At 37.0% G+C, this 24533-nt stretch overlaps 1 protein-coding gene across 2 annotated transcripts; it reads right to left on the bottom strand.

Moving 5' to 3' along the window:
* Positions 1-13549: 13549 nt before the first annotated feature.
* On the bottom strand, positions 13550-23056 carry LOC137056204 (N-lysine methyltransferase KMT5A-A-like). Of its 2 annotated transcripts, XM_067430202.1 has the most exons (9): positions 22570-23056; positions 21057-21092; positions 20629-20746; positions 20287-20449; positions 16321-16507; positions 16068-16157; positions 15305-15421; positions 14194-14310; positions 13550-13653 (listed from the first exon to the last, which is right to left on the bottom strand). In XM_067430202.1, the coding sequence occupies exons 2-7, from the start codon at positions 21063-21065 to the stop codon at positions 15371-15373; spliced, it is 618 nt and encodes a 205-aa protein (XP_067286303.1). In that variant the 5' UTR covers positions 21066-21092; positions 22570-23056; the 3' UTR covers positions 13550-13653; positions 14194-14310; positions 15305-15370. The 2 variants fall into 2 exon arrangements, with proteins under 2 accessions (XP_067286303.1, XP_067286304.1); XM_067430203.1 differs by lacking the exon at positions 15305-15421 and having other exon boundaries at positions 13558-13653.
* Positions 23057-24533: the final 1477 nt, after the last annotated feature.

The raw sequence follows: 24533 nt of genomic DNA, 5'->3' as shown, positions 1-24533 counted from the left end.
CTGGGTTTTTTATGCATAATTTGAAATAATCTCATAAATAATGTTTCCACTATATATCTTCCCTAGAATAGAGCTAAAATTAATTAGTAGTCTAAAACCGTAAGCCTCGGGTTTTTTAAACCTAATGTCCACTTGTTAACCACATGGGAAGAGAGCAACAGCTGGGCTGAGACAAGCCCTGAAAAAAAAACCTTTCAAGGCCAAACAGATTGCCCGCAGATCAATAATTACATCTTGTACAAACAATGAGCCCAGTAATGTGAGAAGCCGAGCTGCATCAATAACAAAGAGGAGAAATTAAAAAGCAGAGACTGTTGTGTCGCTGTGGCCCTGTAGACAGGAAACATTCAAAACCAGTAAACAAACATACTGTGTGACATTTCAGAAAACCGCATGTAAGATCACTTTGGGTGCCAAAAGTGTGGCACAAAATACTCCTGAGTAAAAACATGTAACAGCTGGACAACAGTTCAACTCTCTCAAATACAATCGATGTCCTTTTGTAAAGATCATGTAGACATTGTGTAGCTTTTGAAAGCAGCTACCACAACAACATTTATACAACAATTATCTCTGGTTCTCGAATCTGATTGGCTGAGAGCCTTTTTCAGCCGTGCGACCACTATCCTTTTACAAATACTACTGTTGTTGTGTCACGTGTTGTTGTTTTAAGAGTTTTTAGCAAGAATGTAGTTTATTAAAATTCAAATATGTGATTCATTTTTTATAAACACTGCAATCATTTTACAATTTTACAACGCTTTTACAGATGCAAGCTCCAGGCTGCCAGTGGCCGTTCATCGCTCATGTCACTCGCAGAGAACAGCTTCATCTCGGCCAGTTCTTCGGGAATTTGCCACTGGTTCTTATAGTGTTTAAACCTTAAACATGAGATATAATTAATTTGGGCTATATCAAATTGCCAATCGTTGGTCTTATTAATCTATTCGTTTTTCCAGAGAAAAATCGGTTTGGCTTAAGGCAATTAAGTTTCATAACTTTATATTTAGGCTATATTTAAAGCAGCACTTGGCAACTTTTGCTCTCGGGGTCCCCCTATAGTTGGGAACAAATAATGTCCTCAACTACTGTCGTAAGCTCTGTCATGCTACAACAGGAGATGCCATCGCGCGTGCATTTGTTGACATGACAGCCCTGATAGCCCTGAACTAGTGATGCGCGGGTCGTCTCATAACCCGCGGACCCCGTATGTCGATTTAATGGTCGCGGGTGTGGGGCGGGTTGTAAAAATATATACAGTGGTGCGGGGCGGGCCAAATAAGTTCATAAAAGCGGCACTGGTGCAGCACTAACAGTTCCCCTGAACACTGCAGGAGGAGTTCACATGCAGGTGTTCTTCTGGTGGCGCGTGTGAAATGTCTTCATCCCAGGTACAGTCAGTGGCAGATGTTTCAGCATGTCATATGAATATAATTTCATGCTGATTTAACTTGAGTCCTGTACTAGAGTGCTGCTTTGGTACATTTGACCAAATTTTTTGCTTGTGTTCATATCCTATTCTTTTTTATAATGGCTATTGTTGTTAATTTTGTTGTTCAATAAATAATATTTTATATAAACAATATGCTGTATTTGGCACTGAGAAACAGTATGTTAGTGATTTTGAAATGGACTTATTTGTGAAAGTTACATTATTTTTATATTATTTTAGTCTTTATGACTGGATGTAAACAAGGAAGTTGTAAACCCTTATAAATGTGCAATATGACACAAGTAGCAGTGCGATATGGCTGTATATCGGCTAGGGAATTCATTCTTCAGGTTGATATCCATAATATTAAATCCATTATAAATTGATATAAACTGTTTGAATATCTGCTGAGGAAAGCAATAGTTTTGCTTCATTAAATACTTCCTAAAATAATTTTAACTCATGCGTATGGCCAGGTACTCTGAGCAAAATACTAGTGGCGTTACTAAATGAATCAGTTTTTAAATTAAATGTTTGAGCGAATGATTCAATGACTTGTTTTGTTTTTTCCGTCCCATAATGAATCATCGTTTTTGAACAAATCAGATTAATATATTGGCTGTTTTCGACTTCATACAGCTCTGCACAGACCAGGGTCACACGTTCAATGGTCACCATTTGGCTTTAACAGCTCTTTAGACTTAGACTACTTATTAAACCCCACATTTTCCGTGAAAGTTTGAGTTTAAAAAGTTTCAAGAGCATGATTATAAAAACAACAAGGCTCTTTTCCTGTTCACATCTTTTGTCTCATTTGGCCACTTGTTAGCAACCACCCTTTCAAGACAAGTAAAAGCTTTAAACAATCACCAGGATTTACTGAATCCTTGTGTCAAAAGGATATTTTATGTCATAGAATAAAATTTGAAAATATCTTGTGAGCTTGTGTTCACCACAGACCTTATTTCAGGCATTTAACCAAAAAACTTCTACTTTGGGATGATGTCACTGCAAGTGCTAAAATGTTAACTCATTTATGGGTTTTTGGCCTACAAAAATAAATTATCCCTGCAGCAATAGGGTTCTCTTGCATATTATTTCTTTAAGATTGGTCAGAATTTTATAATAGTCAGTTGAATAAAAACTTAAACTGGTCTTATTTCGAAGTAAGATGATTATCCCTTGGCTAACTGCTAGTCACATGCTGTGTCTGAAATCACATATAATATAATAAACACGGTATTTGCTTTGAAACGTACTTAAAAGTGTCATGACTATTAAAAATGTATTCTATATAGTATGAATGTCTGTAGTATAATCCAAACATACATTCGCCATGTTGTCATTATCATGAAACCTACCAGTTTCAGTTGCATCACTTCTCTGCAATTCATAAATACTCTCGAATGGCCTCATGGGATTGAATTCTCACGTCAGAATCTTGCCAGAAGTAGTAGGTCATCCTGGTACTTTTTGCCTAATGTTTTTCAAATACAAATACTATGTATTCAGACATACTGCTTGGTTTTGCATTCTATATAGTAAGGGTGATTAAACGTCCTTTTTCCCCCAGGACATGTCCTGTTTTCAAGTCCTGTCCTGGCCATAGAGGGAACATACTTTAAATGTATTGAAATTAATAAGGAATCTTTGAGTAAACTTTAAGTATCATTTGAGTATCTCATTGCCAGGCCGAGTTTCCTGGTTTTCGGTAATCAAAATATGGTCACCATAATATTTTAGGGAAGTTTTTGATTTTGGACTGACTGACAGTCTTAACACAATGTCTGTTTTAATGCAACAATATTTTTTGGTATATAAATCCATACTTCAAATAAGCATGGTCAGCGACAGCATGTTAGACTTCACTGTGGTGCAAGACACATTATCATGTTTTTTTTTGCAGAGTAACACTTACATCTCTTCCTGATATTCCATGGTTTGTCTTGTAGCCAATATCACAACAACCTGATCAAAAGTATGATCTATTAAAGAGATATGATTTTATTACAACCTGAATGGAGATCTTCTGCTGGAGGGTTTATATCTTTTGGTCTATTTATCAGGGCATCTGCACAAATCAGATTAGTTTAAATAACATTTGCCGCAGGCAGTGTGAGAGTGCAAATATGCAAATACAGTAGCAAAAGCAAATTGTCCTTCGAATGCAAACCAGATAGGGAATTACAATTCGACTTGACAGATTGGATTGGAGGACCATATCATGACTATGGTTTCATCGGTTATTGAACCTTTAGCGATGAGATGTAATCCAAACTGATATTTCAATTAAATATTTGATTCTGGCCAATTGTCTACAGCATGCACTGCCATGCAGAAAACATGAACGATTCATAACATTTTCAAAGACGTGCCAATAAACAGAGCAATTTCCTAGCAGGGTCGTCGCTAATATGCACAGAACAAAAATATAACGTGTGGGCTCTTCAACACACACACACACACACACACACACACACACACACACACACACACACACACACACACATCCTTGTTTTTGTTACTTTGTGAGGCCCCATGACTGGGACATCACTTGTGGGATCCACCCTTTCTAGAGGAGGCACACTTCTTAAAAAAATCAGACAAGATCAGAACACATACATAAACACAAATCTCACTTGATAATCTCAAATTTGAGAACTTTTGAACAAGACCTGACAGGGTGGTCACATGTGGGGTCCAAACTGGTTTTTCTCCCTTGTGGGTCCCCCTACACACACACAAGTTTTACATACTTTGTGAGGCCATACCTTTACTATTCAGTAGTTGTGGGGTCCTTTACACATGTTTAAAGTAAGAATAGTTTTGAAATAGGACTGATACACTATTTTCCCTTATTTATAAGGAATTTAACATATAATCATGCCAAACTATTTGATTAGGATTTTACTGAGAAAATGAACCTTTTTATTGCAGTTTTGTTTTCTGCTTGTACGCTCGGACGGTCGCACCACCTGACATTTTTGGTCTTTCAAACACCACAACTCAAAGTCAATTGAATTTTTAAAAAATTAAAAGGGTTTCTAATAAAGGAAAAAATATTGCAGATCAATTTGATTAATGAAATGTATTTATTAAAATTAATTTGAGGAAAATCATGAATTCCAAAACAAACAAATGGATTTCCTTGTTACACCTTACTCCCAAGTGCTCACTGACCTCTCACAGACTAAACAATAGGGATGGGTACCGAAAACCGGTATTAAAAGGGCCCCAGGGGGTGAATTGTGAAAGACTTGTTGTATTGATAAGCTCGGACGTTATCGGTTCTGCTGTCGGTACTTTTGAAAATACACGTGGAGAGAGAGAGAGAGAGAGAGAGAGAGCGAGAGAGAGAGAGCGAGAGAGAGCGAGAGAGGGAGAGAGAGAGAGAGCGAGAGAGAATCTAATTTGTTCTAATCTAGTTCTAATCTAGTTCTAATTTGTTACACCGGTTATTTAAGTTCAAGTTGTTATACTGTGTTGTAATTTTTTCTTTATTATGTCAATGTGTATTATTATTTATGTTATTCGCTTTGGCAATATTGTATTTTTACATTCATGCCAATAAAGCAATCTTGAATTGAATTGAATTGAGAGAGAGAGAGAGAGAGAGAGAGAGAGAGAGAGAGAGAGAGAGAGAGAGAGAGAGAGAGAGAGAGAGAGAGAGAGAGAGAGAGAGAGAGAGAGAGAGAGAGAGAGAGAGAGAGAGAGAGAGAGAGAGAGAGAGAGAGACACATTCAAACATAGCCTGGTTACACTTTAGATCTGTGATAGTCTGCTTTTATTTTAGATTTTGGCTTCCAAAGATTATAATAATAATATTTATGTCTAGCGCAACTTTGCAGCAACGATCAGAGATTGTTGTAAAATACAGACTAGCTACAGTTGGTAAATTGTGGGACGCGTTTAATAATAAAAAGAGCGATTAAAAGCACAAAAATGTGCGCAAGAGATTGTTCCCAAGTCCGCGGGCGCTCTGAAACAGCTCGCAGCGAGACGAGCAAATTACACTTTCGGTTTCACACTCGTGTCTAAACGATCAAATGTTCACAAACATCTATGTCAAAATGACCGGCTCGAGTCTCTTAAACACTACACAGTTTGTGTCTAAAATGGACGTTGTTATTATGGATATAGTCGGGAGAAAGTGTAGTCCATCTGCCTATTATCAGTCGCCTAGAGCTGCACATCTGTCTTAAAGAGGCAGCAGTGGAAATAAACATGCTGACGAATTACTGCGAATTAAACAACCAAATGCAAAGAGAAAAGAGAAAGAGAAAAAAAAAAGCTTTAATAAGCATTAATTTAGGCTATTTATGATAAACTATGCAGTGTTATTTTACATTTGATTACTAGAATATATATATATATATATATATATATATATATATATATATATATATATATATATATATATATATATATATATATATATATATATATATATATATATAAATCTCAAAAAGTACCGATAAGAATACAGTTAAAGTACCGGACCGATAAGCAGTATCGATAAGAGTAGTAATACCGTTAAAATCTTAACGATACCCATCCCTACTAAACAACCAATCAGGAACTCATTACGATGTAACACTATCACTCATAAGCTAATGACAACATACAATAAATGGACAGAAAACACTCAATTTTTTCTTTGCAGAGCATGCATATATCCATACATATTTTTATGTAAAATTTTATAGCCAGCCAGTCCCTCTCTTTTAAGGCTTCCGGCTCAGATTTGAGGCACAAACCACAGGCAGCCTTTCGAGACGAGATTTAACGAACGACATCATGTGTTTCTCGACTGCGTCTACCTCCACCTTCTGCCAATTTCTTTTCTTGGCTGGTTTGCGACCTTAATGAGAATGAAATTAATGAAAGTTGAAAGCAGGAAAAATGTATTCAGTTTTGCTAGCATTCACCAAACCCATGAGCAAATCACCTACCAAAACAGTTCCTTTAAATTAAACCACAAATAATGTTAGAGAACAGTTAATCAGATCGAAAAAAAGTCACTCACCATTTTTTGGAGATAATTTTTTGCTTTGTGTCATTTTGTATCTTACTGCCTGAAGCACATGACTCGGCTGTGTCCTCAACGCAGTCCTGTGTTGGCAAGGGTGGCCTCACCACACAATCTACTTAATTAAAAAAGAACAAATATTGCATGTGAGCCTTTTTTGTTTAGTGTAGTCTTCATAAGTTTACAGTGCCTATAGAAAATCATACCATACTTTGATGAAATCCTTATCTTTTGTCACATTAAACTCTGGAAATTAAAATATATATATCAAAAAACGGCCATGTACTGTATATGCACACATTAAAACCTTTGACAGATGACATCAAAGTAAAAAAAAACAACATTTAGAAAAATTCATAATTATTAAACAATTTAATTCGTGAAATACCAGGTTTGGTTAAGACAGGGGTGTCCAAAGGTGTCAGTTGGTCTGTCCAGTAACTCATGATAAACCTCAGGCGAACTGCACACTTCCAATATCAGTGTCTTAGACTGTCTGACTTAAAGCAGCAGCGCTGGCAGACACATGCGTGCTTCTAAAGGTAGGCCTATTGTTTTTTTGTTTGTTTTTTATGGATAATATATCAATATAATATTAAAAAACACTACATAGTGTCAGTGGCTGATATATAAAATCAAGTATGGTGAAATCATGAATAATAATAAAAATAAAAAAATAGAGCTAGAGAATGTACATGTTTAAAACGTACATGAAAGGCTAGTGCTGGGGGTTATGACAAAAAATTGATATCACAGTATTTTTTCTAAAATATCGGTTTCGCAGTATATGACAGTATTTTTTCCCCTATGCATGACCAGGTGTTAACCACATTTTCTACTGATTGAGAGAGGAAATACTGCAGTAGATTGGCTAGAATGCCCTAGTTTACTGTGAATATTGTAGAAAAATTTCACACTAGTTAATACAATGTTTGCAAAACCCCACAAAATTATACTGTGGGGAAATAGCCAATAAAACACAGACATGCAACACACTCTTTTCAGACACATGAATATTAAAATACGGAGAGAAAAAAATAAAAGTTGAGGGCACCTCAAAAAATATAACCCTATATAAAACCATCCTGCCAAAACGAAGGAGAAATGTGAAGAACATTAGACGGTCTAAGGATATTTTCAATACATTTAAGAACACTACAGTCTCTGAACAAACAACACGTAAGTTTAACACAAAAAGAATAAAGCAGTTACTTTTTTGCCCAATCTTCTTTGAATTGTCAGTCTATTTATTAACTTACATATAGCAGAATAATCTATGGTGTCAACGCTGTCATGATCAGACCTACGGTTGTATCAGTGCATACATTTCATTTGAACCTGAAGAAATGTGCGCATACACGCTGCTAGTTCGTGTTTAGAGCACTAACTTAGTAGCCTAGAAATCTAGATGCACCCTAGCGGCAGCAAATTTAATCTGCCCGCGAGTGTCGTCTAGCAACTCTCAATACCCTTCTGAGCTGTATTCCCCTAACTCTGGTCGGGCCAATCACATCGTGTATAGAGTCGGTGGGCGGGGCCATAATGACGACGGCCGAGTTGCGTTTGTGTGCTTCTAGTAAACACAGAAACTGGCGAACGGCGGTCTTTCAAATCAGCTTTGACCGCGACTCTGGAAGTTAAGCTTTTCTCTGAGAAAAGAACAAAGAACGGCACTGAAGTCATTCTTAAGAAGGGAAGATGTGTTCGGAGTTTAGCCGACCGGATACGGTGAATGTTTAATCTGTCAGCGAGCTCTGCTTCACCTTCGTTGCTCTGGTTGGTGTAGCGCTATCCTATCGCGTGCAGAGGGAGTTTGAAAGACAACTGTTTATCCGCCCCTCGGATTGAGCTGTCAATGGTGAGTTTCCAGACCAAACATCAACTGACTTGTAGATAATAAATAAATAAAAAGAATTAACAAAAATAATATAAAATCACCATGACTGTCTTAATAGAAAATCCCCTATGCTGTCAGTAACAACCAGCAATGACATTCAAAAAGTCATAGGTGCAGAGCGAAAACATGTGACACCAAATAATGTTCTTGAGCCAGTAATTAAAAGAGTTAGTAACTCAAGTAAGACCAGTAGAAAAAGTTAGTGTAGAGCCCTGAGACTCACCTTCAGAATTAAAGGGGGAACCTCAGCAGTGTCTTGTCCCTCCGTTCTGTCAGAACTTTCCACCCGTTACTTGTTGCGTTTTATAAAGGCGTCATTAGTAGAATGTCCACCATCAACCTGTAACAAATACATTTAATAATTGTGAATACAAACCCTACAGCAATAAACTCATGAACAACACTGTTTGTACTTATTAAAACACACGACCGAATTCATGTGCAAAATCCCATGTTTAATCATCAAAAGAATTCAATTCAATGCATTGATTTTGAACAGTCTAGATTCAAGACTTCTCAGCCAAATTGATATCTGGACCCCACAAGGGTAGACCAGTTTACGTGTGTATGAACATGTGCTTATACACCAACATATGACCAAGAGGTGGAAGAAATCTGTCATTACCAAAAGAGACTCCAATTAAAAGGAATGTTTTTTGTTACATTGACAAAATGAATAGAGATTGAGGATTTCTAGAATTGATACCTGGACCCCACAAGGGTAGACCAGTTTACGTGTGTATGAACATGTGCTTATACACCAACATATGATATCTGGACCCCACAAGGGTAGACCAGTTTACGTGTGTATGAACATGTGCTTATACACCAACATATGACCAAGAGGTGGAAGAAATCTGTTTTGGGCAATACTAAGAGACAATTCAAATACTTTTTCTCAAATTACGAGAACAAAATGAATAGGAACGTAACATTTTTAAGAGACTCACCTTCAGAATTAAAGGGGGAACCTCAGCAGTGTCTTGTCCCTCCGTTCTGTCAGAACTTTCCACCCGTTACTTGTTGCGTTTTATAAAGGCGTCATTAGTAGAATGTCCACCATCAACCTGTAACAAATACATTTAATAATTGTGAATACAAACCCTACAGCAATAAACTCATGAACAACACTGTTTGTACTTATTAAAACACACGACCGAATTCATGTGCAAAATCCCATGTTTAATCATCAAAAGAATTCAATTCAATGCATTGATTTTGAACAGTCTAGATTCAAGACTTCTCAGCCAAATTGATATCTGGACCCCACAAGTGTAGACCAGTTTACGTGTGTATGAACATGTGCTTATACACCAACATATGATATCTGGACCCCACAAGGGTAGACCAGTTTACGTGTGTATGAACATGTGCTTATACACCAACATATGACCAAGTGGTGGAAGAAATCTGTCATTACCAAAAGAGACTCCAATTAAAAGGAATGTTTTTAGTTACATTGACAAAATGAATAGAGATTGAGGATTTCTAGAATTGATACCTGGACCCCACAAGGGAGGACCAGTTTACGTGTGTATGAACATGTGCTTATACACCAACATATGACCAAGTGGTGGAAGAAATCTGTTTTGGGCAATACTAAGAGACAATTCAAATACTTTTTCTCAAATTACGAGAACAAAATGAATAGGAACGTAACATTTTTAAGAGACTCACCTTCAGAATTAAAGGGGAAACCTCAGCAGTGTCTTGTCCCTCCGTTCTGTCAGAACTTTCCACCCGTTACTTGTTGCGTTTTATAAAGGCGTCATTAGTAGAATGTCCACCATCAACCTGTAACAAATACATTTAATAATTGTGAATACAAACCCTACAGCAATAAACTCATGAACAACACTGTTTGTACTTATTAAAACACACGACCGAATTCATGTGCAAAATCCCATGTTTAATCATCAAAAGAATTCAATTCAATGCATTGATTTTGAACAGTCTAGATTCAAGACTTCTCAGCCAAATTGATATCTGGACCCCACAAGGGTAGACCAGTTTACGTGTGTATGAACATGTGCTTATACACCAACATATGACCAAGTGATGGAAGAAATCTGTTTTGGGCAATACTAAAAGAGACAATTCAAATACTTTTTCTCAAATTATGAGAACAAAATGAATAGGAACGTAACATTTTTAAGAGGCTCACCTTCAGAATTAAAGGGGGAACCTCAGCAGTGTCTTGTCCCTCCGTTCTGTCAGAACTTTCCACCCGTTCCTTGTCGCGGTTCATAAAGGCGTCATTAGTAGAATGTCCACCATCAACCTGTAACAAATACATTTAATAATTGTGAATACAAACCCTACAGCAATAAACTCATGAACAACACTGTTTGTACTCATTAAAACACACGACCGAATTCATGTGCAAAATCCCATGTTTAATCATCAAAAGAATTCAATTCAATGCATTGATTTTGAACAGTCTAGATTCAAGACTTCTCAGCCAAATTGATATCTGGACCCCACAAGTGTAGACCAGTTTACGTGTGTATGAACATGTGCTTATACACCAACATATGATATCTGGACCCCACAAGGGTAGACCAGTTTACGTGTGTATGAACATGTGCTTATACACCAACATATGACCAAGAGGTGGAAGAAATCTGTCGCTACCAAAAGAGACTCCAATTAAAAGGAATGTTTTTAGTTACATTGACAAAATGAATAGGAACGTAACATTTTTAAGAGACTCACCTTCAGAATTAAAGGGGAAACCTCAGCAGTGTCTTGTCCCTCCGTTCTGTCAGAACTTTCCACCCGTTACTTGTTGCGTTTTATAAAGGCGTCATTAGTAGAATGTCCACCATCAACCTGTAACAAATACATTTAATAATTGTGAATACAAACCCTACAGCAATAAACTCATGAACAACACTGTTTGTACTTATTAAAACACACGACCGAATTCATGTGCAAAATCCCATGTTTAATCATCAAAAGAATTCAATTCAATGCATTGATTTTGAACAGTCTAGATTCAAGACTTCTCAGCCAAATTGATATCTGGACCCCACAAGGGTAGACCAGTTTACGTGTGTATGAACATGTGCTTATACACCAACATATGACCAAGTGGTGGAAGAAATCTGTCATTACCAAAAGAGACTCCAATTAAAAGGAATGTTTTTTGTTACATTGACAAAATGAATAGAGATTGAGGATTTCTAGAATTGATACCTGGACCCCACAAGGGTAGACCAGTTTACGTGTGTATGAACATGTGCTTATACACCAACATATGACCAAGTGGTGGAAGAAATCTGTCGCTACCAAAAGAGACTCCAATTAAAAGGAATGTTTTTAGTTACATTGACAAAATGAATAGGAACGTAACATTTTTAAGAGACTCACCTTCAGAATTAAAGGGGAAACCTCAGCAGTGTCTTGTCCCTCCGTTCTGTCAGAACTTTCCACCCGTTACTTGTTGCGTTTTATAAAGGCGTCATTAGTAGAATGTCCACCATCAACCTGTAACAAATACATTTAATAATTGTGAATACAAACCCTACAGCAATAAACTCATGAACAACACTGTTTGTACTTATTAAAACACACGACCGAATTCATGTGCAAAATCCCATGTTTAATCATCAAAAGAATTCAATTCAATGCATTGATTTTGAACAGTCTAGATTCAAGACTTCTCAGCCAAATTGATATCTGGACCCCACAAGGGTAGACCAGTTTACGTGTGTATGAACATGTGCTTATACACCAACATATGACCAAGTGGTGGAAGAAATCTGTCATTACCAAAAGAGACTCCAATTAAAAGGAATGTTTTTTGTTACATTGACAAAATGAATAGAGATTGAGGATTTCTAGAATTGATACCTGGACCCCACAAGGGTAGACCAGTTTACGTGTGTATGAACATGTGCTTATACACCAACATATGATATCTGGACCCCACAAGGGTAGACCAGTTTACGTGTGTATGAACATGTGCTTATACACCAACATATGACCAAGTGGTGGAAGAAATCTGTCATTACCAAAAGAGACTCCAATTAAAAGGAATGTTTTTTGTTACATTGACAAAATGAATAGAGATTGAGGATTTCTAGAATTGATACCTGGACCCCACAAGGGTAGACCAGTTTACGTGTGTATGAACATGTGCTTATACACCAACATATGATATCTGGACCCCACAAGGGTAGACCAGTTTACGTGTGTATGAACATGTGCTTATACACCAACATATGATATCTGGACCCCACAAGGGTAGACCAGTTTACGTGTGTATGAACATGTGCTTATACACCAACATATGACCAAGAGGTGGAAGAAATCTGTCGCTACCAAAAGAGACTCCAATTAAAAGGAATGTTTTTAGTTACATTGACAAAATGAATAGAGATTGAGGATTTCTAGAATTGATACCTGGACCCCACAAGGGTAGACCAGGGTAGACCAGAGAACAAAATGAATAGGAACGTAACATTTTAAAGAGACTCACCTTCAGAATTAAAGGGGAAACCTCAGCAGTGTCTTGTACCTCCGTTCTGTCAGAACTTTCCACCCGTTACTTGTTGCGGTTCATAAAGGCGTCATTAGTAGAATGTCCACCATCAACCTGTAACAAATACATTTAATAATTGTGAATACAAACCCTACAGCAATAAACTCATGAACAACACTGTTTGTACTCATTAAAACACACGACCGAATTCATGTGCAAAATCCCATGTTTAATCATCAAAAGAATTCAATTCAATGCATTGATTTTGAACAGTCTAGATTCAAGACTTCTCAGCCAAATTGATATCTGGACCCCACAAGTGTAGACCAGTTTACGTGTGTATGAACATGTGCTTATACACCAACATATGATATCTGGACCCCACAAGGGTAGACCAGTTTACGTGTGTATGAACATGTGCTTATACACCAACATATGATATCTGGACCCCACAAGGGTAGACCAGTTTACGTGTGTATGAACATGTGCTTATACACCAACATATGACCAAGTGGTGGAAGAAATCTGTCGCTACCAAAAGAGACTCCAATTGAAAGGAATGTTTTTAGTTACATTGACAAAATGAATAGAGATTGAGGATTTCTAGAATTGATACCTGGACCCCACAAGGGTAGACCAGGGTAGACCAGAGAACAAAATGAATAGGAACGTAACATTTTAAAGAGACTCACCTTCAGAATTAAAGGGGAAACCTCAGCAGTGTCTTGTACCTCCGTTCTGTCAGAACTTTCCACCCGTTACTTGTTGCGTTTTATAAAGGCGTCATTAGTAGAATGTCCACCATCAACCTGTAACAAATACATTTAATAATTGTGAATACAAACCCTACAGCAATAAACTCATGAACAACACTGTTTGTACTTATTAAAACACACGACCGAATTCATGTGCAAAATCCCATGTTTAATCATCAAAAGAATTCAATTCAATGCATTGATTTTGAACAGTCTAGATTCAAGACTTCTCAGCCAAATTGATATCTGGACCCCACAAGGGTAGACCAGTTTACGTGTGTATGAACATGTGCTTATACACCAACATATGACCAAGTGGTGGAAGAAATCTGTCATTACCAAAAGAGACTCCAATTAAAAGGAATGTTTTTTGTTACATTGACAAAATGAATAGAGATTGAGGATTTCTAGAATTGATACCTGGACCCCACAAGGGTAGACCAGTTTACGTGTGTATGAACATGTGCTTATACACCAACATATGACCAAGTGGTGGAAGAAATCTGTCGCTACCAAAAGAGACTCCAATTAAAAGGAATGTTTTTAGTTACATTGACAAAATGAATAGGAACGTAACATTTTTAAGAGACTCACCTTCAGAATTAAAGGGGAAACCTCAGCAGTGTCTTGTCCCTCCGTTCTGTCAGAACTTTCCACCCGTTACTTGTTGCGTTTTATAAAGGCGTCATTAGTAGAATGTCCACCATCAACCTGTAACAAATACATTTAATAATTGTGAATACAAACCCTACAGCAATAAACTCATGAACAACACTGTTTGTACTTATTAAAACACACGACCGAATTCATGTGCAAAATCCCATGTTTAATCATCAAAAGAATTCAATTCAATGCATTGATTTTGAACAGTCTAGATTCAAGACTTCTCAGCCAAATTGATATCTGGACCCCACAAGGGTAGACCAGTTTACGTGTGTATGAACATGTGCTTATACACCAACATATGACCAAGTGGTGGAAGAAATCTGTCATTACCAAAAGAGACTCCAATTAAAAGGAATGTTTTTTGTTACATTGACAAAATGAATAGAGATTGAGGATTTCTAGAATTGATACCTGGACCCCACAAGGGTAGACCAGTTTACGTGTGTATGAACATGTGCTTATACACCAACATATGATATCTGGACCCCACAAGGGTAGACCAGTTTACGTGTGTATGAACATGTGCTTATACACCAACATATGACCAAGTGGTGGAAGAAATCTGTCATTACCAAAAGAGACTCCAATTAAAAGGAATGTTTTTTGTTACATTGACAAAATGAATAGAGATTGAGGATTTCTAGAATTGATACCTGGACCCCACAAGGGTAGACCAGTTTACGTGTGTATGAACATGTGCTTATACACCAACATATGATATCTGGACCCCACAAGGGTAGACCAGTTTACGTGTGTATGAACATGTGCTTATACACCAACATATGATATCTGGACCCCACAAGGGTAGACCAGTTTACGTGTGTATGAACATGTGCTTATACACCAACATATGACCAAGAGGTGGAAGAAATCTGTCGCTACCAAAAGAGACTCCAATTAAAAGGAATGTTTTTAGTTACATTGACAAAATGAATAGAGATTGAGGATTTCTAGAATTGATACCTGGACCCCACAAGGGTAGACCAGGGTAGACCAGAGAACAAAATGAATAGGAACGTAACATTTTAAAGAGACTCACCTTCAGAATTAAAGGGGAAACCTCAGCAGTGTCTTGTACCTCCGTTCTGTCAGAACTTTCCACCCGTTACTTGTTGCGGTTCATAAAGGCGTCATTAGTAGAATGTCCACCATCAACCTGTAACAAATACATTTAATAATTGTGAATACAAACCCTACAGCAATAAACTCATGAACAACACTGTTTGTACTCATTAAAACACACGACCGAATTCATGTGCAAAATCCCATGTTTAATCATCAAAAGAATTCAATTCAATGCATTGATTTTGAACAGTCTAGATTCAAGACTTCTCAGCCAAATTGATATCTGGACCCCACAAGTGTAGACCAGTTTACGTGTGTATGAACATGTGCTTATACACCAACATATGATATCTGGACCCCACAAGGGTAGACCAGTTTACGTGTGTATGAACATGTGCTTATACACCAACATATGATATCTGGACCCCACAAGGGTAGACCAGTTTACGTGTGTATGAACATGTGCTTATACACCAACATATGATATCTGGACCCCACAAGGGTAGACCAGTTTACGTGTGTATGAACATGTGCTTATACACCAACATATGACCAAGTGGTGGAAGAAATCTGTCGCTACCAAAAGAGACTCCAATTGAAAGGAATGTTTTTAGTTACATTGACAAAATGAATAGAGATTGAGGATTTCTAGAATTGATACCTGGACCCCACAAGGGTAGACCAGGGTAGACCAGAGAACAAAATGAATAGGAACGTAACATTTTAAAGAGACTCACCTTCAGAATTAAAGGGGAAACCTCAGCAGTGTCTTGTACCTCCGTTCTGTCAGAACTTTCCACCTGTTTCTTTTTGCGGTTTTTATCAACCTAAAACATGGATTACAGTCAATTCTTTAATCATTGCTCAAGCAACCAATTGTTATCCAACTCTGCTAGGAAAGTTAGTGCCTGTTTTTATATTACAAAGGAAAAGATGACAAAATTGTAAGGAACATTTTTTTTAACCCACACGTAATATAGTATACCTTACCCTCCAAGGCCAATCACTTCCTCCATAATCATATGTGAGTTCATCTCCTCTCTCTATGTTTTTTAAAGCAAACAGGACTAGATGTGGCTTTCCATCTGCAACAATTTTTTTCATCCGGCAGTTAGGCTTAACATGGTCATCATTGACCAGCCTCCCCAATGATCCATTTTCCACAGAAGCATCAATGCTAAAAGAAGCCAAAAACAAATGATAAATATAAATAATTTTCAGGACCTAAAATAATATAAAGGCCTTTCTATAGCTCAACATAAGCTTGAGATCAAGGTCACATGACTGTGTGGTTAAATCAAATCCTGGATTTCTTGTGGGATTGATAGCAGTGCTTATTTTGTAAATTCAAAGGCCCCGGAACACACAGACCAGTGAGAGGGAGAAGGACCTGTTAAGTTCAAAAGCAACCGACTGAAGGGAAATGGGTTTGTGTAATTTGTCAAGTTTTTTTGCCAGGTGGCTTTTTTAATTGTATGAAGTCATTACGTTGCCTTGCCACTAGCCAATTGCGGAATTGTGATCGTAGTTTCTAGTATCAATGCATCTGCCCAGGGCATTCTTATTGCATTGTTGTTGTTATTATATATATATATATATATATATATATTAGGGGTGTAACGATACGCGTATTCGTATTGAACCGTTCGGTACGAGGCTTTCGGTTCGGTACGCGGTACGCATTATGTACCGAACGGTTCTCGGACTAATTAATTAGACTTGGAAAAATAAAAAAAGTGTGTGAAATATAATAACATGCGTTCAACAATAACCAAAACGACATAACAGGCAATGCCCCTGACACCGCCGAAGTGAAAGGAAAAAAAAAAACACCAAATATGTTTTAGACTGCTCAGTCAGGTGCTCGCTTACTCAGTAGGCTACGCTCTGAATGCTCGTGGCAAAATGGCTATTGCGTTTAACAAACCAAAAATAGAAGATCCTCCAATAACCAACAGGTCTGGTGTTTGGGTGAACTTTGGATTCTTGGTAAGCTATGATGGTGTTGGCAAGATTGATGGATTAAAAAACAACGGTATGTCGCATTTGCTGATGGTACAGCAGCGGGAATAATTCATGTCATGTCAATCAAAGCCGACAACAAGACGATAAAAAGGAGAAACAGCCACAAACTATCCCACAAACTATCCCCGCAGTATTTAGACAGACATTTCCAACTTATTCAAATGGCAAAAGACATCACCGCGGCGAGTGGTCCATTTATAGCCGCGGATATGAGACCTAACGCCCGTTTCACACATACTCCGTCTGCAGTGCGCGTGCGGTGCGTATTTTTTTCCGTACCCATGTTAACGGATGACAGCTTTCACACTGCACGCGGATGCGGTCCGTCAGTCCGTTCCAGGAGCGTTGCGTCTGCAGCAGTGCACGGATCGTTTTCGTACCGAGTCTATTTTTTGCTGCGCTGCGTTGCTGCATTAAAGTGGTAGAACATTGTTCGCATTAAAATAAACATGTACTGACGCGAAAATCTAGTAATTTCACCACAGATGCATCTCATTTAAAATATACTCTTGTTTCAAAGTCAACACATGGCTTTTTTTTTTCTCAAGTAAAGCAACAAAACGACACCTTACCTGGCATTTAGGTTAAAAAAATGTGCCATAATGGATAGCACTCGTACTTTCTTGGAGGTGAAAAGCAAAGTTCTTTTTGACCTGCTGCAGGATTTCTTTTAAAAGGGTGTAAAAACGAAAGAAAAGACGAGAGTCGGCTGTTTTTGAATAGACTATTGTAAGTTTCTAATTTAAAATGTTTGTGATTTAAGGCTATAAACTATGTTTAAATGTTTTGCCACTTGTGTGAGCTAAATCTAAAGTATATAAATATGAATAAATGAATTTAATAAAATGTTGTTTAAATGTAGTAGCCTAGGCTACGTAACCTGACTTCTATTAAAGAGTAAACAAAGATAATTGGAATTCTGACGAGGCATGTTCAGTAAAAACTTTTGGATTTTAAATAAAAAATAATGAATAAATGCTGTGTGTGTGGTGTGCAACAGCGGATCAGCTGCGGACTGCAAACGCAGCATATGTAAAGCACTATAGGGTGTGGGGCTCCTGCAACGCATACGCAACGCAACACGCACCGCACACGCTAATGTAAAGAGCTAATGTCTTATTCCTGTAACTACATAGAAGATGGGTAAAATCATACAAAAAAAAATCATACTTTGTTAGTTTTAATAAAAAAATAATAAAAAAGGTAATTTCTGCCAATTTTTTCTTTTTGATGTATCTAAAACATACCGAACCGTACCGAATCGTGACACCAGTGTATCGTATCGAACCGAACCGTGAATTTTGTGTACCGTTACACCCCTAATATATATATATATATATATATATAGTAGGGATGTCAACGATTAATCGATGATCGATTAATTGTCGATAAGACATTTAATCGATAAGACTTATCGATCATCGATTAAGCAGGGTCATGCGTGTGCATGCGGCTCAACCACGAAATGGGAGGGGAAATGAAGCGATGTGCATTCGCAGCCTTTTGTTTTGTGCAAATGTAAGTTGTAATATTGTGTTTATTTTGTCAGGCCTATCTATAGCTGATTTATCTCATAAGGATGCATTTGGTTAATAATTAATGTTAGAGGTGAGCGATAGTAAAAGCGTGGCGGTGATCAGCATCAGCATTCAGCTTCAACAGCACTAATAATGACTATGATTGGGACTGTCATATTACACAACATTAATGAGAACACTATTGTAATAAAACATTGTGATTGTTAAGTATTTGGGTTTATTTGCCGTGTGTTTCATTGCATTGATCCAGGAAGAGCGCATGCACAACATGAGCCATGCATTCTGACCTTGTGCATGTAACTTCAAGTTCAAGTTCAAGTTCACTTGTGCATTCGCATCAGATTGTGCAAAAGTAATTTGTAATATTACATTTATTTTGTATATATGTGATCATTCATATAGGATGCGTTTCTTTCAGCGAAATAAAACGTACTAGCAAATGGCCTCAGTGTAACGTACGGCTACCGGTTTTCATTCAGTGCTTCGGCTTTAGCGCATACAGAGCAATGCATAATAACGATGATTGGGACTGTCATATTATATACCAGAAATGAGAACACTGTTTTAATAAATGGTTGTAAAGTCATTGGGTTTAGGTGCCGTGTTCAGAGCGTTGTTCCTAGAGCGCGTCTCCCATTCTGAATATGAATATCAGCAACTCAATTCAAGTTCACTTGTGCATTCGCATCATTTTGTGAAGATATAGAATTTGTAATATTTTGTTAACTTAATATAAATCTGATTAATCTCATATAGGAAGCTTTTTGTTGAGTTAAATAACGTGCTAGCAAGCTCAGTGTAACTTACCAGCGTTGATTCAGCGCATCGGCTTCAGCTCGCGCTGTTCAAACAGCAACGCACGACTAATAATAACTATGATTGGGACTGTCACATTACATAACATTTATGAAAACAATATTTTAATAAATAGTTTTGAATGAATTGGGTTTAGGTGACGCTTCAGCATGTTGTTCTTGGCAGTGCGTCCACACAATCTGAATAACAGATCTGAGGCGGCGTTCGTGTTGTATTTGGTTATTAAATAAGTCATTTAATTAAATTATAAAATCACATCGACTAGTTTTACAATCCCATAGCACTTTGTTTAGATAAAAAAAAATCCTTCTCATTCATTTGGTGAACATGGCGTTTTGAGCAGCATTGCACATCCTGTCATGCTGTCGGCTATAAGCCACTGCTGTAGACGCATATTTCAGTAATAAGGTTAACGATTAATCGATTAATTGATCGTTAATTTAAACGACGATAGATCATGGGAATTTGTGTAAATTGACATCCCTTATATATTCATAGTTATATAGTGGATTGTTATTAAAGGTTGCATGTATGCTATTAAAAAAGTAACCTGTTTGAATGCTGACTAAATTCTTACCACCATTGTTTGCCCTGCCAGTAGAAGTCAAACATAAAAACTGCCTGTGATGGATGATACTTCTTCCTCCTAGCTTGAGATTCAGTGGAGTCAATGACTTCTCCTCTGTATTCGACAACAAAATCCCCTCTTTGAAATGGGGACACGGCAAACACACCACGACCTAGCAACATAAAATACATAAAGATATCACATTTGATGTGGCAAGAATGCAAGAGCACTGTGTAATCACTGTTATTGACAGTAAAGAAAATCTAAATTCATTGAACAAAAATATACATAAATAATCCAGAATTGTGGTAAATTGAACATATTTTGTAAAACATTCCATGTTAAACTTGCCTTTTATTGGATTTATGTGTCGTGCCTCCAAAAAAGATGCATTGTCTGTGGCACTGCGCACATGTTGCAGTGCTACACCTTCTGGCTTTAGTCGCAACCTCCTCATCGTGACATCCCCCTGTGCCGAATATAATTTAATTGCACTAATTAGGCTATAATGAATTGTTAACACAATTACATGTGATACACCAAAAAACTAAATTTGTGGAGATTTTATTATATCAGGAACACATGTCCAACATAACTCTGTCAGACCAAATTAGATATTCCAGGAACTTTACGCAACTCCATTGTGTAAGTTTGAGATTGATTCTCACTACGAGTTATCATTTTACAAGAATAAAAATACTTTTTTTTAGCAAAGTTAAGTTACTCAAAAGAATGCAAAAAGACAGTATACTCAATATGGCTAGTTGAACCTTACTTACCTTGTGCATCTGCTAGTCAGGGCAATTACTTCAAACCTGTTGACAAAGAACTCGTTAAATATGAGTTTTGCGCAAATAAAGCATTTAATCTGATAGGACTCATAGAATGATCATCCTCAAATCACCCAAATGTTTTTCTAAAAACATCTTTTTTTCTCTGTACCACTGTTTAAAGACCTCTGCAATAATCAGAATAATGTATATTATATTATGTATAATAAAGGGATTGACATTAATGCTTGTCCATTTGTCTGGAACAAGCTTTAAAAAAATAAATAAACAATTAGAATGGCGTTTGATCTAGAAAGTGACTCATTGCACCAATTTTAAAATACTCTAAGGGGCTGATCACTTATACAAATCAGGTATTTTTACTAATTAAATTGAAATAATTGTTCTGAATTTTTGTAAATGCTATTTAATTTTGATGGGTAGATTTGAATGTGTAAATACATCTGATTTTCTGCGGTTTGAATTTTAGAACATTAAATTTGATGATCTGAATTTCTTCTTCATCTGAAATCTTGAATCTGTATTTTCAAAAACTGAATATTTGCAGTCTATTAATTCAGTACAAAATATCTGCTGTTTGAAAATACATGTCTATACAATTTTGACATAAAAACATTTCAGATGTGTTCAATTTCAAATGTTCTATATTCAACATTTAAAAAAATTCAAATTCAGTATTATGTAAAATGCAATATAATACCGGTATTCAATTTTGTTAGATTACACTTGCCAATAATTCAGATTTATACAATTCAAATTCAGATCATTGTCATATTTCTAGCTTTTTTTAAACTTTTTTTTTTTTGCAAAAAGAGTATAAATCACATGTGATTAGCCATACATAACATACAAAAGTATAGAGGTAAACAGAAAAATAAAATAAATCATATTTCTAGCTCCATACACACTAGTCACCCCAAACTGACGTTAAAAAAAGCGGGATGCGCCGAAATGCTGTTTGCATCCCTGTATTTTAGCTAACAGTCGTTAGTGGCTAACTTTACCATATCTATGGTGGCTACTAAGTACTAAGCACTACATAAAAGTGCATCTATCATCATAAAAGTGCATCTATCATCATAAAAATGCATCTATCCATCATAAAAGTGCATCTATCATCATAAAAGTGCATCTATCATCATAAAAGTGCATCTATCATCATAAAAGTGCATCTATCCATCATAAAAGTGCATCTATCATCATAAAAATGCATCTATCCATCATAAAAGTGCATCTATCATCATAATAGTGCATCTATCTATTTTAGCTAGTGGCTAACGTTAACATATCTATGGTGGCTAAGATAATAACAGTTGCTGAACTAGCAAGGCCATTATGGCAGGCTGACTGCTGGATCATGTGTCGTTGACTAGCAGCTAGTTCTATATACTTTCTATCACAAAATACGGAAGTTACTACAAATGTTTTTTAAGTAATCTGGGTTATAGCTCTCTTATTTATTTATAGCATAGGTGTAAAGACATGTCATTCGGTAAATTACCTTATATTCAAAAATCCCGCGAAGACATTTTTCCCTCGTGGAACGTTCCAAACTCTCCTATCCTGTAAGCGTCATCCACCGTTGTCATCACGACACTTCACGTCACTTCAAAAGATGTACCGTATGCCGTTGTCTTGGTACTGACCCACGTGACAAACAAGCGCGCCTTTCATTGGCTTATAGTGTGTGTAAGTGTGTGAGGGTGCAATACCATTAAGCTAGTTTAGGGGGCAGTACTGAGCAAAATCTTAGCACACTTAAACACACATAAATTTTTTTCATCACTTGTGGGCCAAACTCAGTTTCTGCACTAGACACATCAGCAAAGCATTTTTTATTCATTTCAATGATAATACTTGTGGGGTCCAGCAAGATGGCCCCACACGTTTTTTGGGACCCCACAAGGTGAGTGTGCTGTCAGGTCGCGGTCCCCACAAGGTAATAAAAACAAACACACACACACACACACACACACACACACACACACACACACACACACAATATTTAGCATGCGAAGAATACCAACATCTGTCAGTGCTCAAGGACAATGAAAGACGTTTTCATTAACACAGATCTGAGGGAAGGGTCAGTACGCAGATGGCTAAGAGCTCTTTCAGAGATTCCCAGCTGGATCCCATGTTTAAATTTCCCCCAAATCTAGAGAAACTATAGGATTCATTGAAATCATCAATTCAATGAGTGATAAATGAATCTCCATATTGAATAGGTTGATATAACAATGCACCTTAGGTTATAGGTATCATGTTATTTTAACAATTACTTTCATAATGACAAAACAGTGAAGTGGAGAGATGAGTATTATAAGATCTGTCCTGACACTAAACTTCTAAACTAACTAACTAAACAATTTGTATAGCTCTTTTCACAATACATATAGTTCCAAAGCAGCTTCACACAAAATACATGTCTACTTTAAAGTTCAGTGATCTGTTATCAGCGGTGACTGCCCAAGTAATTAGTTAACATCTTAATTTAAGGAATAAACAATGAGCAAGTTGTGAACATGATAGAGAAAATGTGGTAGTGGTTCTTAAGTCTTCATAAGAGGCTGGATAGAAACTGGAGTTGACGTACTAGCTGCTTCCTACTTAGCTACTGTTCAGACATTCTTGCTTACAGCTCTGCACTTTGCTCTCGCTTTTTATATTTGCAAATAAGCACAGTGCTCAAACGATAAAGCTTGACATCAAAGTTAAAAAAACAAGCATATGGCGTCAGTTCGGGCAGGTCACGTTAGTCAAACTCGCATCAGCTGATCGCGTCACGTCAACTAAATGTTGTGTGTTTTGTTAAATAAAGCAAACAAACAGCTCTCTGTCTCTGCTGTGATGTCCATTCTGAAAAGCACAGAACTCAGAGAAAACGTGCCATTTTTAAATTACGTTTTTGTGGCAAGAAGAAGGGCTGAGGGACCATGAGAGTGGGACGTGGCCGGTTGTTCAGCCTTGTTTCTCGCCACAGTCATTTATATAAAAAACAAATATTCTCTGTTTATGTAATCCATATGAAAACAGCCAGAGCACCCCCCCCATCACATTCACAGTGAATTGCTCTCTGAAAGCAAGTGCAATGAAATGAAGATCAATAATATCATAAAGACAATCAGTATATCCTGAAATATTTGTGACAATCACAGATATTTCAGAAATGTCACAGCCTGATTTCAAAGCAATTGATGATGATAAAAAAAATAAGAAACTGTACAGCACCTGCTCTCTTGACACACTCCCCAAAAACCTTTTCAAAGGTGTGTTTAGCAGATCTCCTTCAAGTGGTAAATTCCTCACGTCTTTCTGGGACTTTTCCAAACTTCCTGAAAACTGCAGTTGTTGACCCCATCCTAAAAAGAACAATCTGGATAAGACCATATTAAGTAATTGCAGACATATCTCACATATTCCCTTCATAGGCAACATAATTAAAGTTGTTTTCAATCAGCTGAA

Source organism: Pseudorasbora parva, chromosome 21 (assembly GCF_024679245.1).
Source record: "Pseudorasbora parva isolate DD20220531a chromosome 21, ASM2467924v1, whole genome shotgun sequence".
Classification (NCBI taxonomy): Eukaryota; Metazoa; Chordata; class Actinopteri; order Cypriniformes; family Gobionidae; genus Pseudorasbora; species Pseudorasbora parva.
This window is presented reverse-complemented; position numbering and strand designations above follow the sequence as displayed.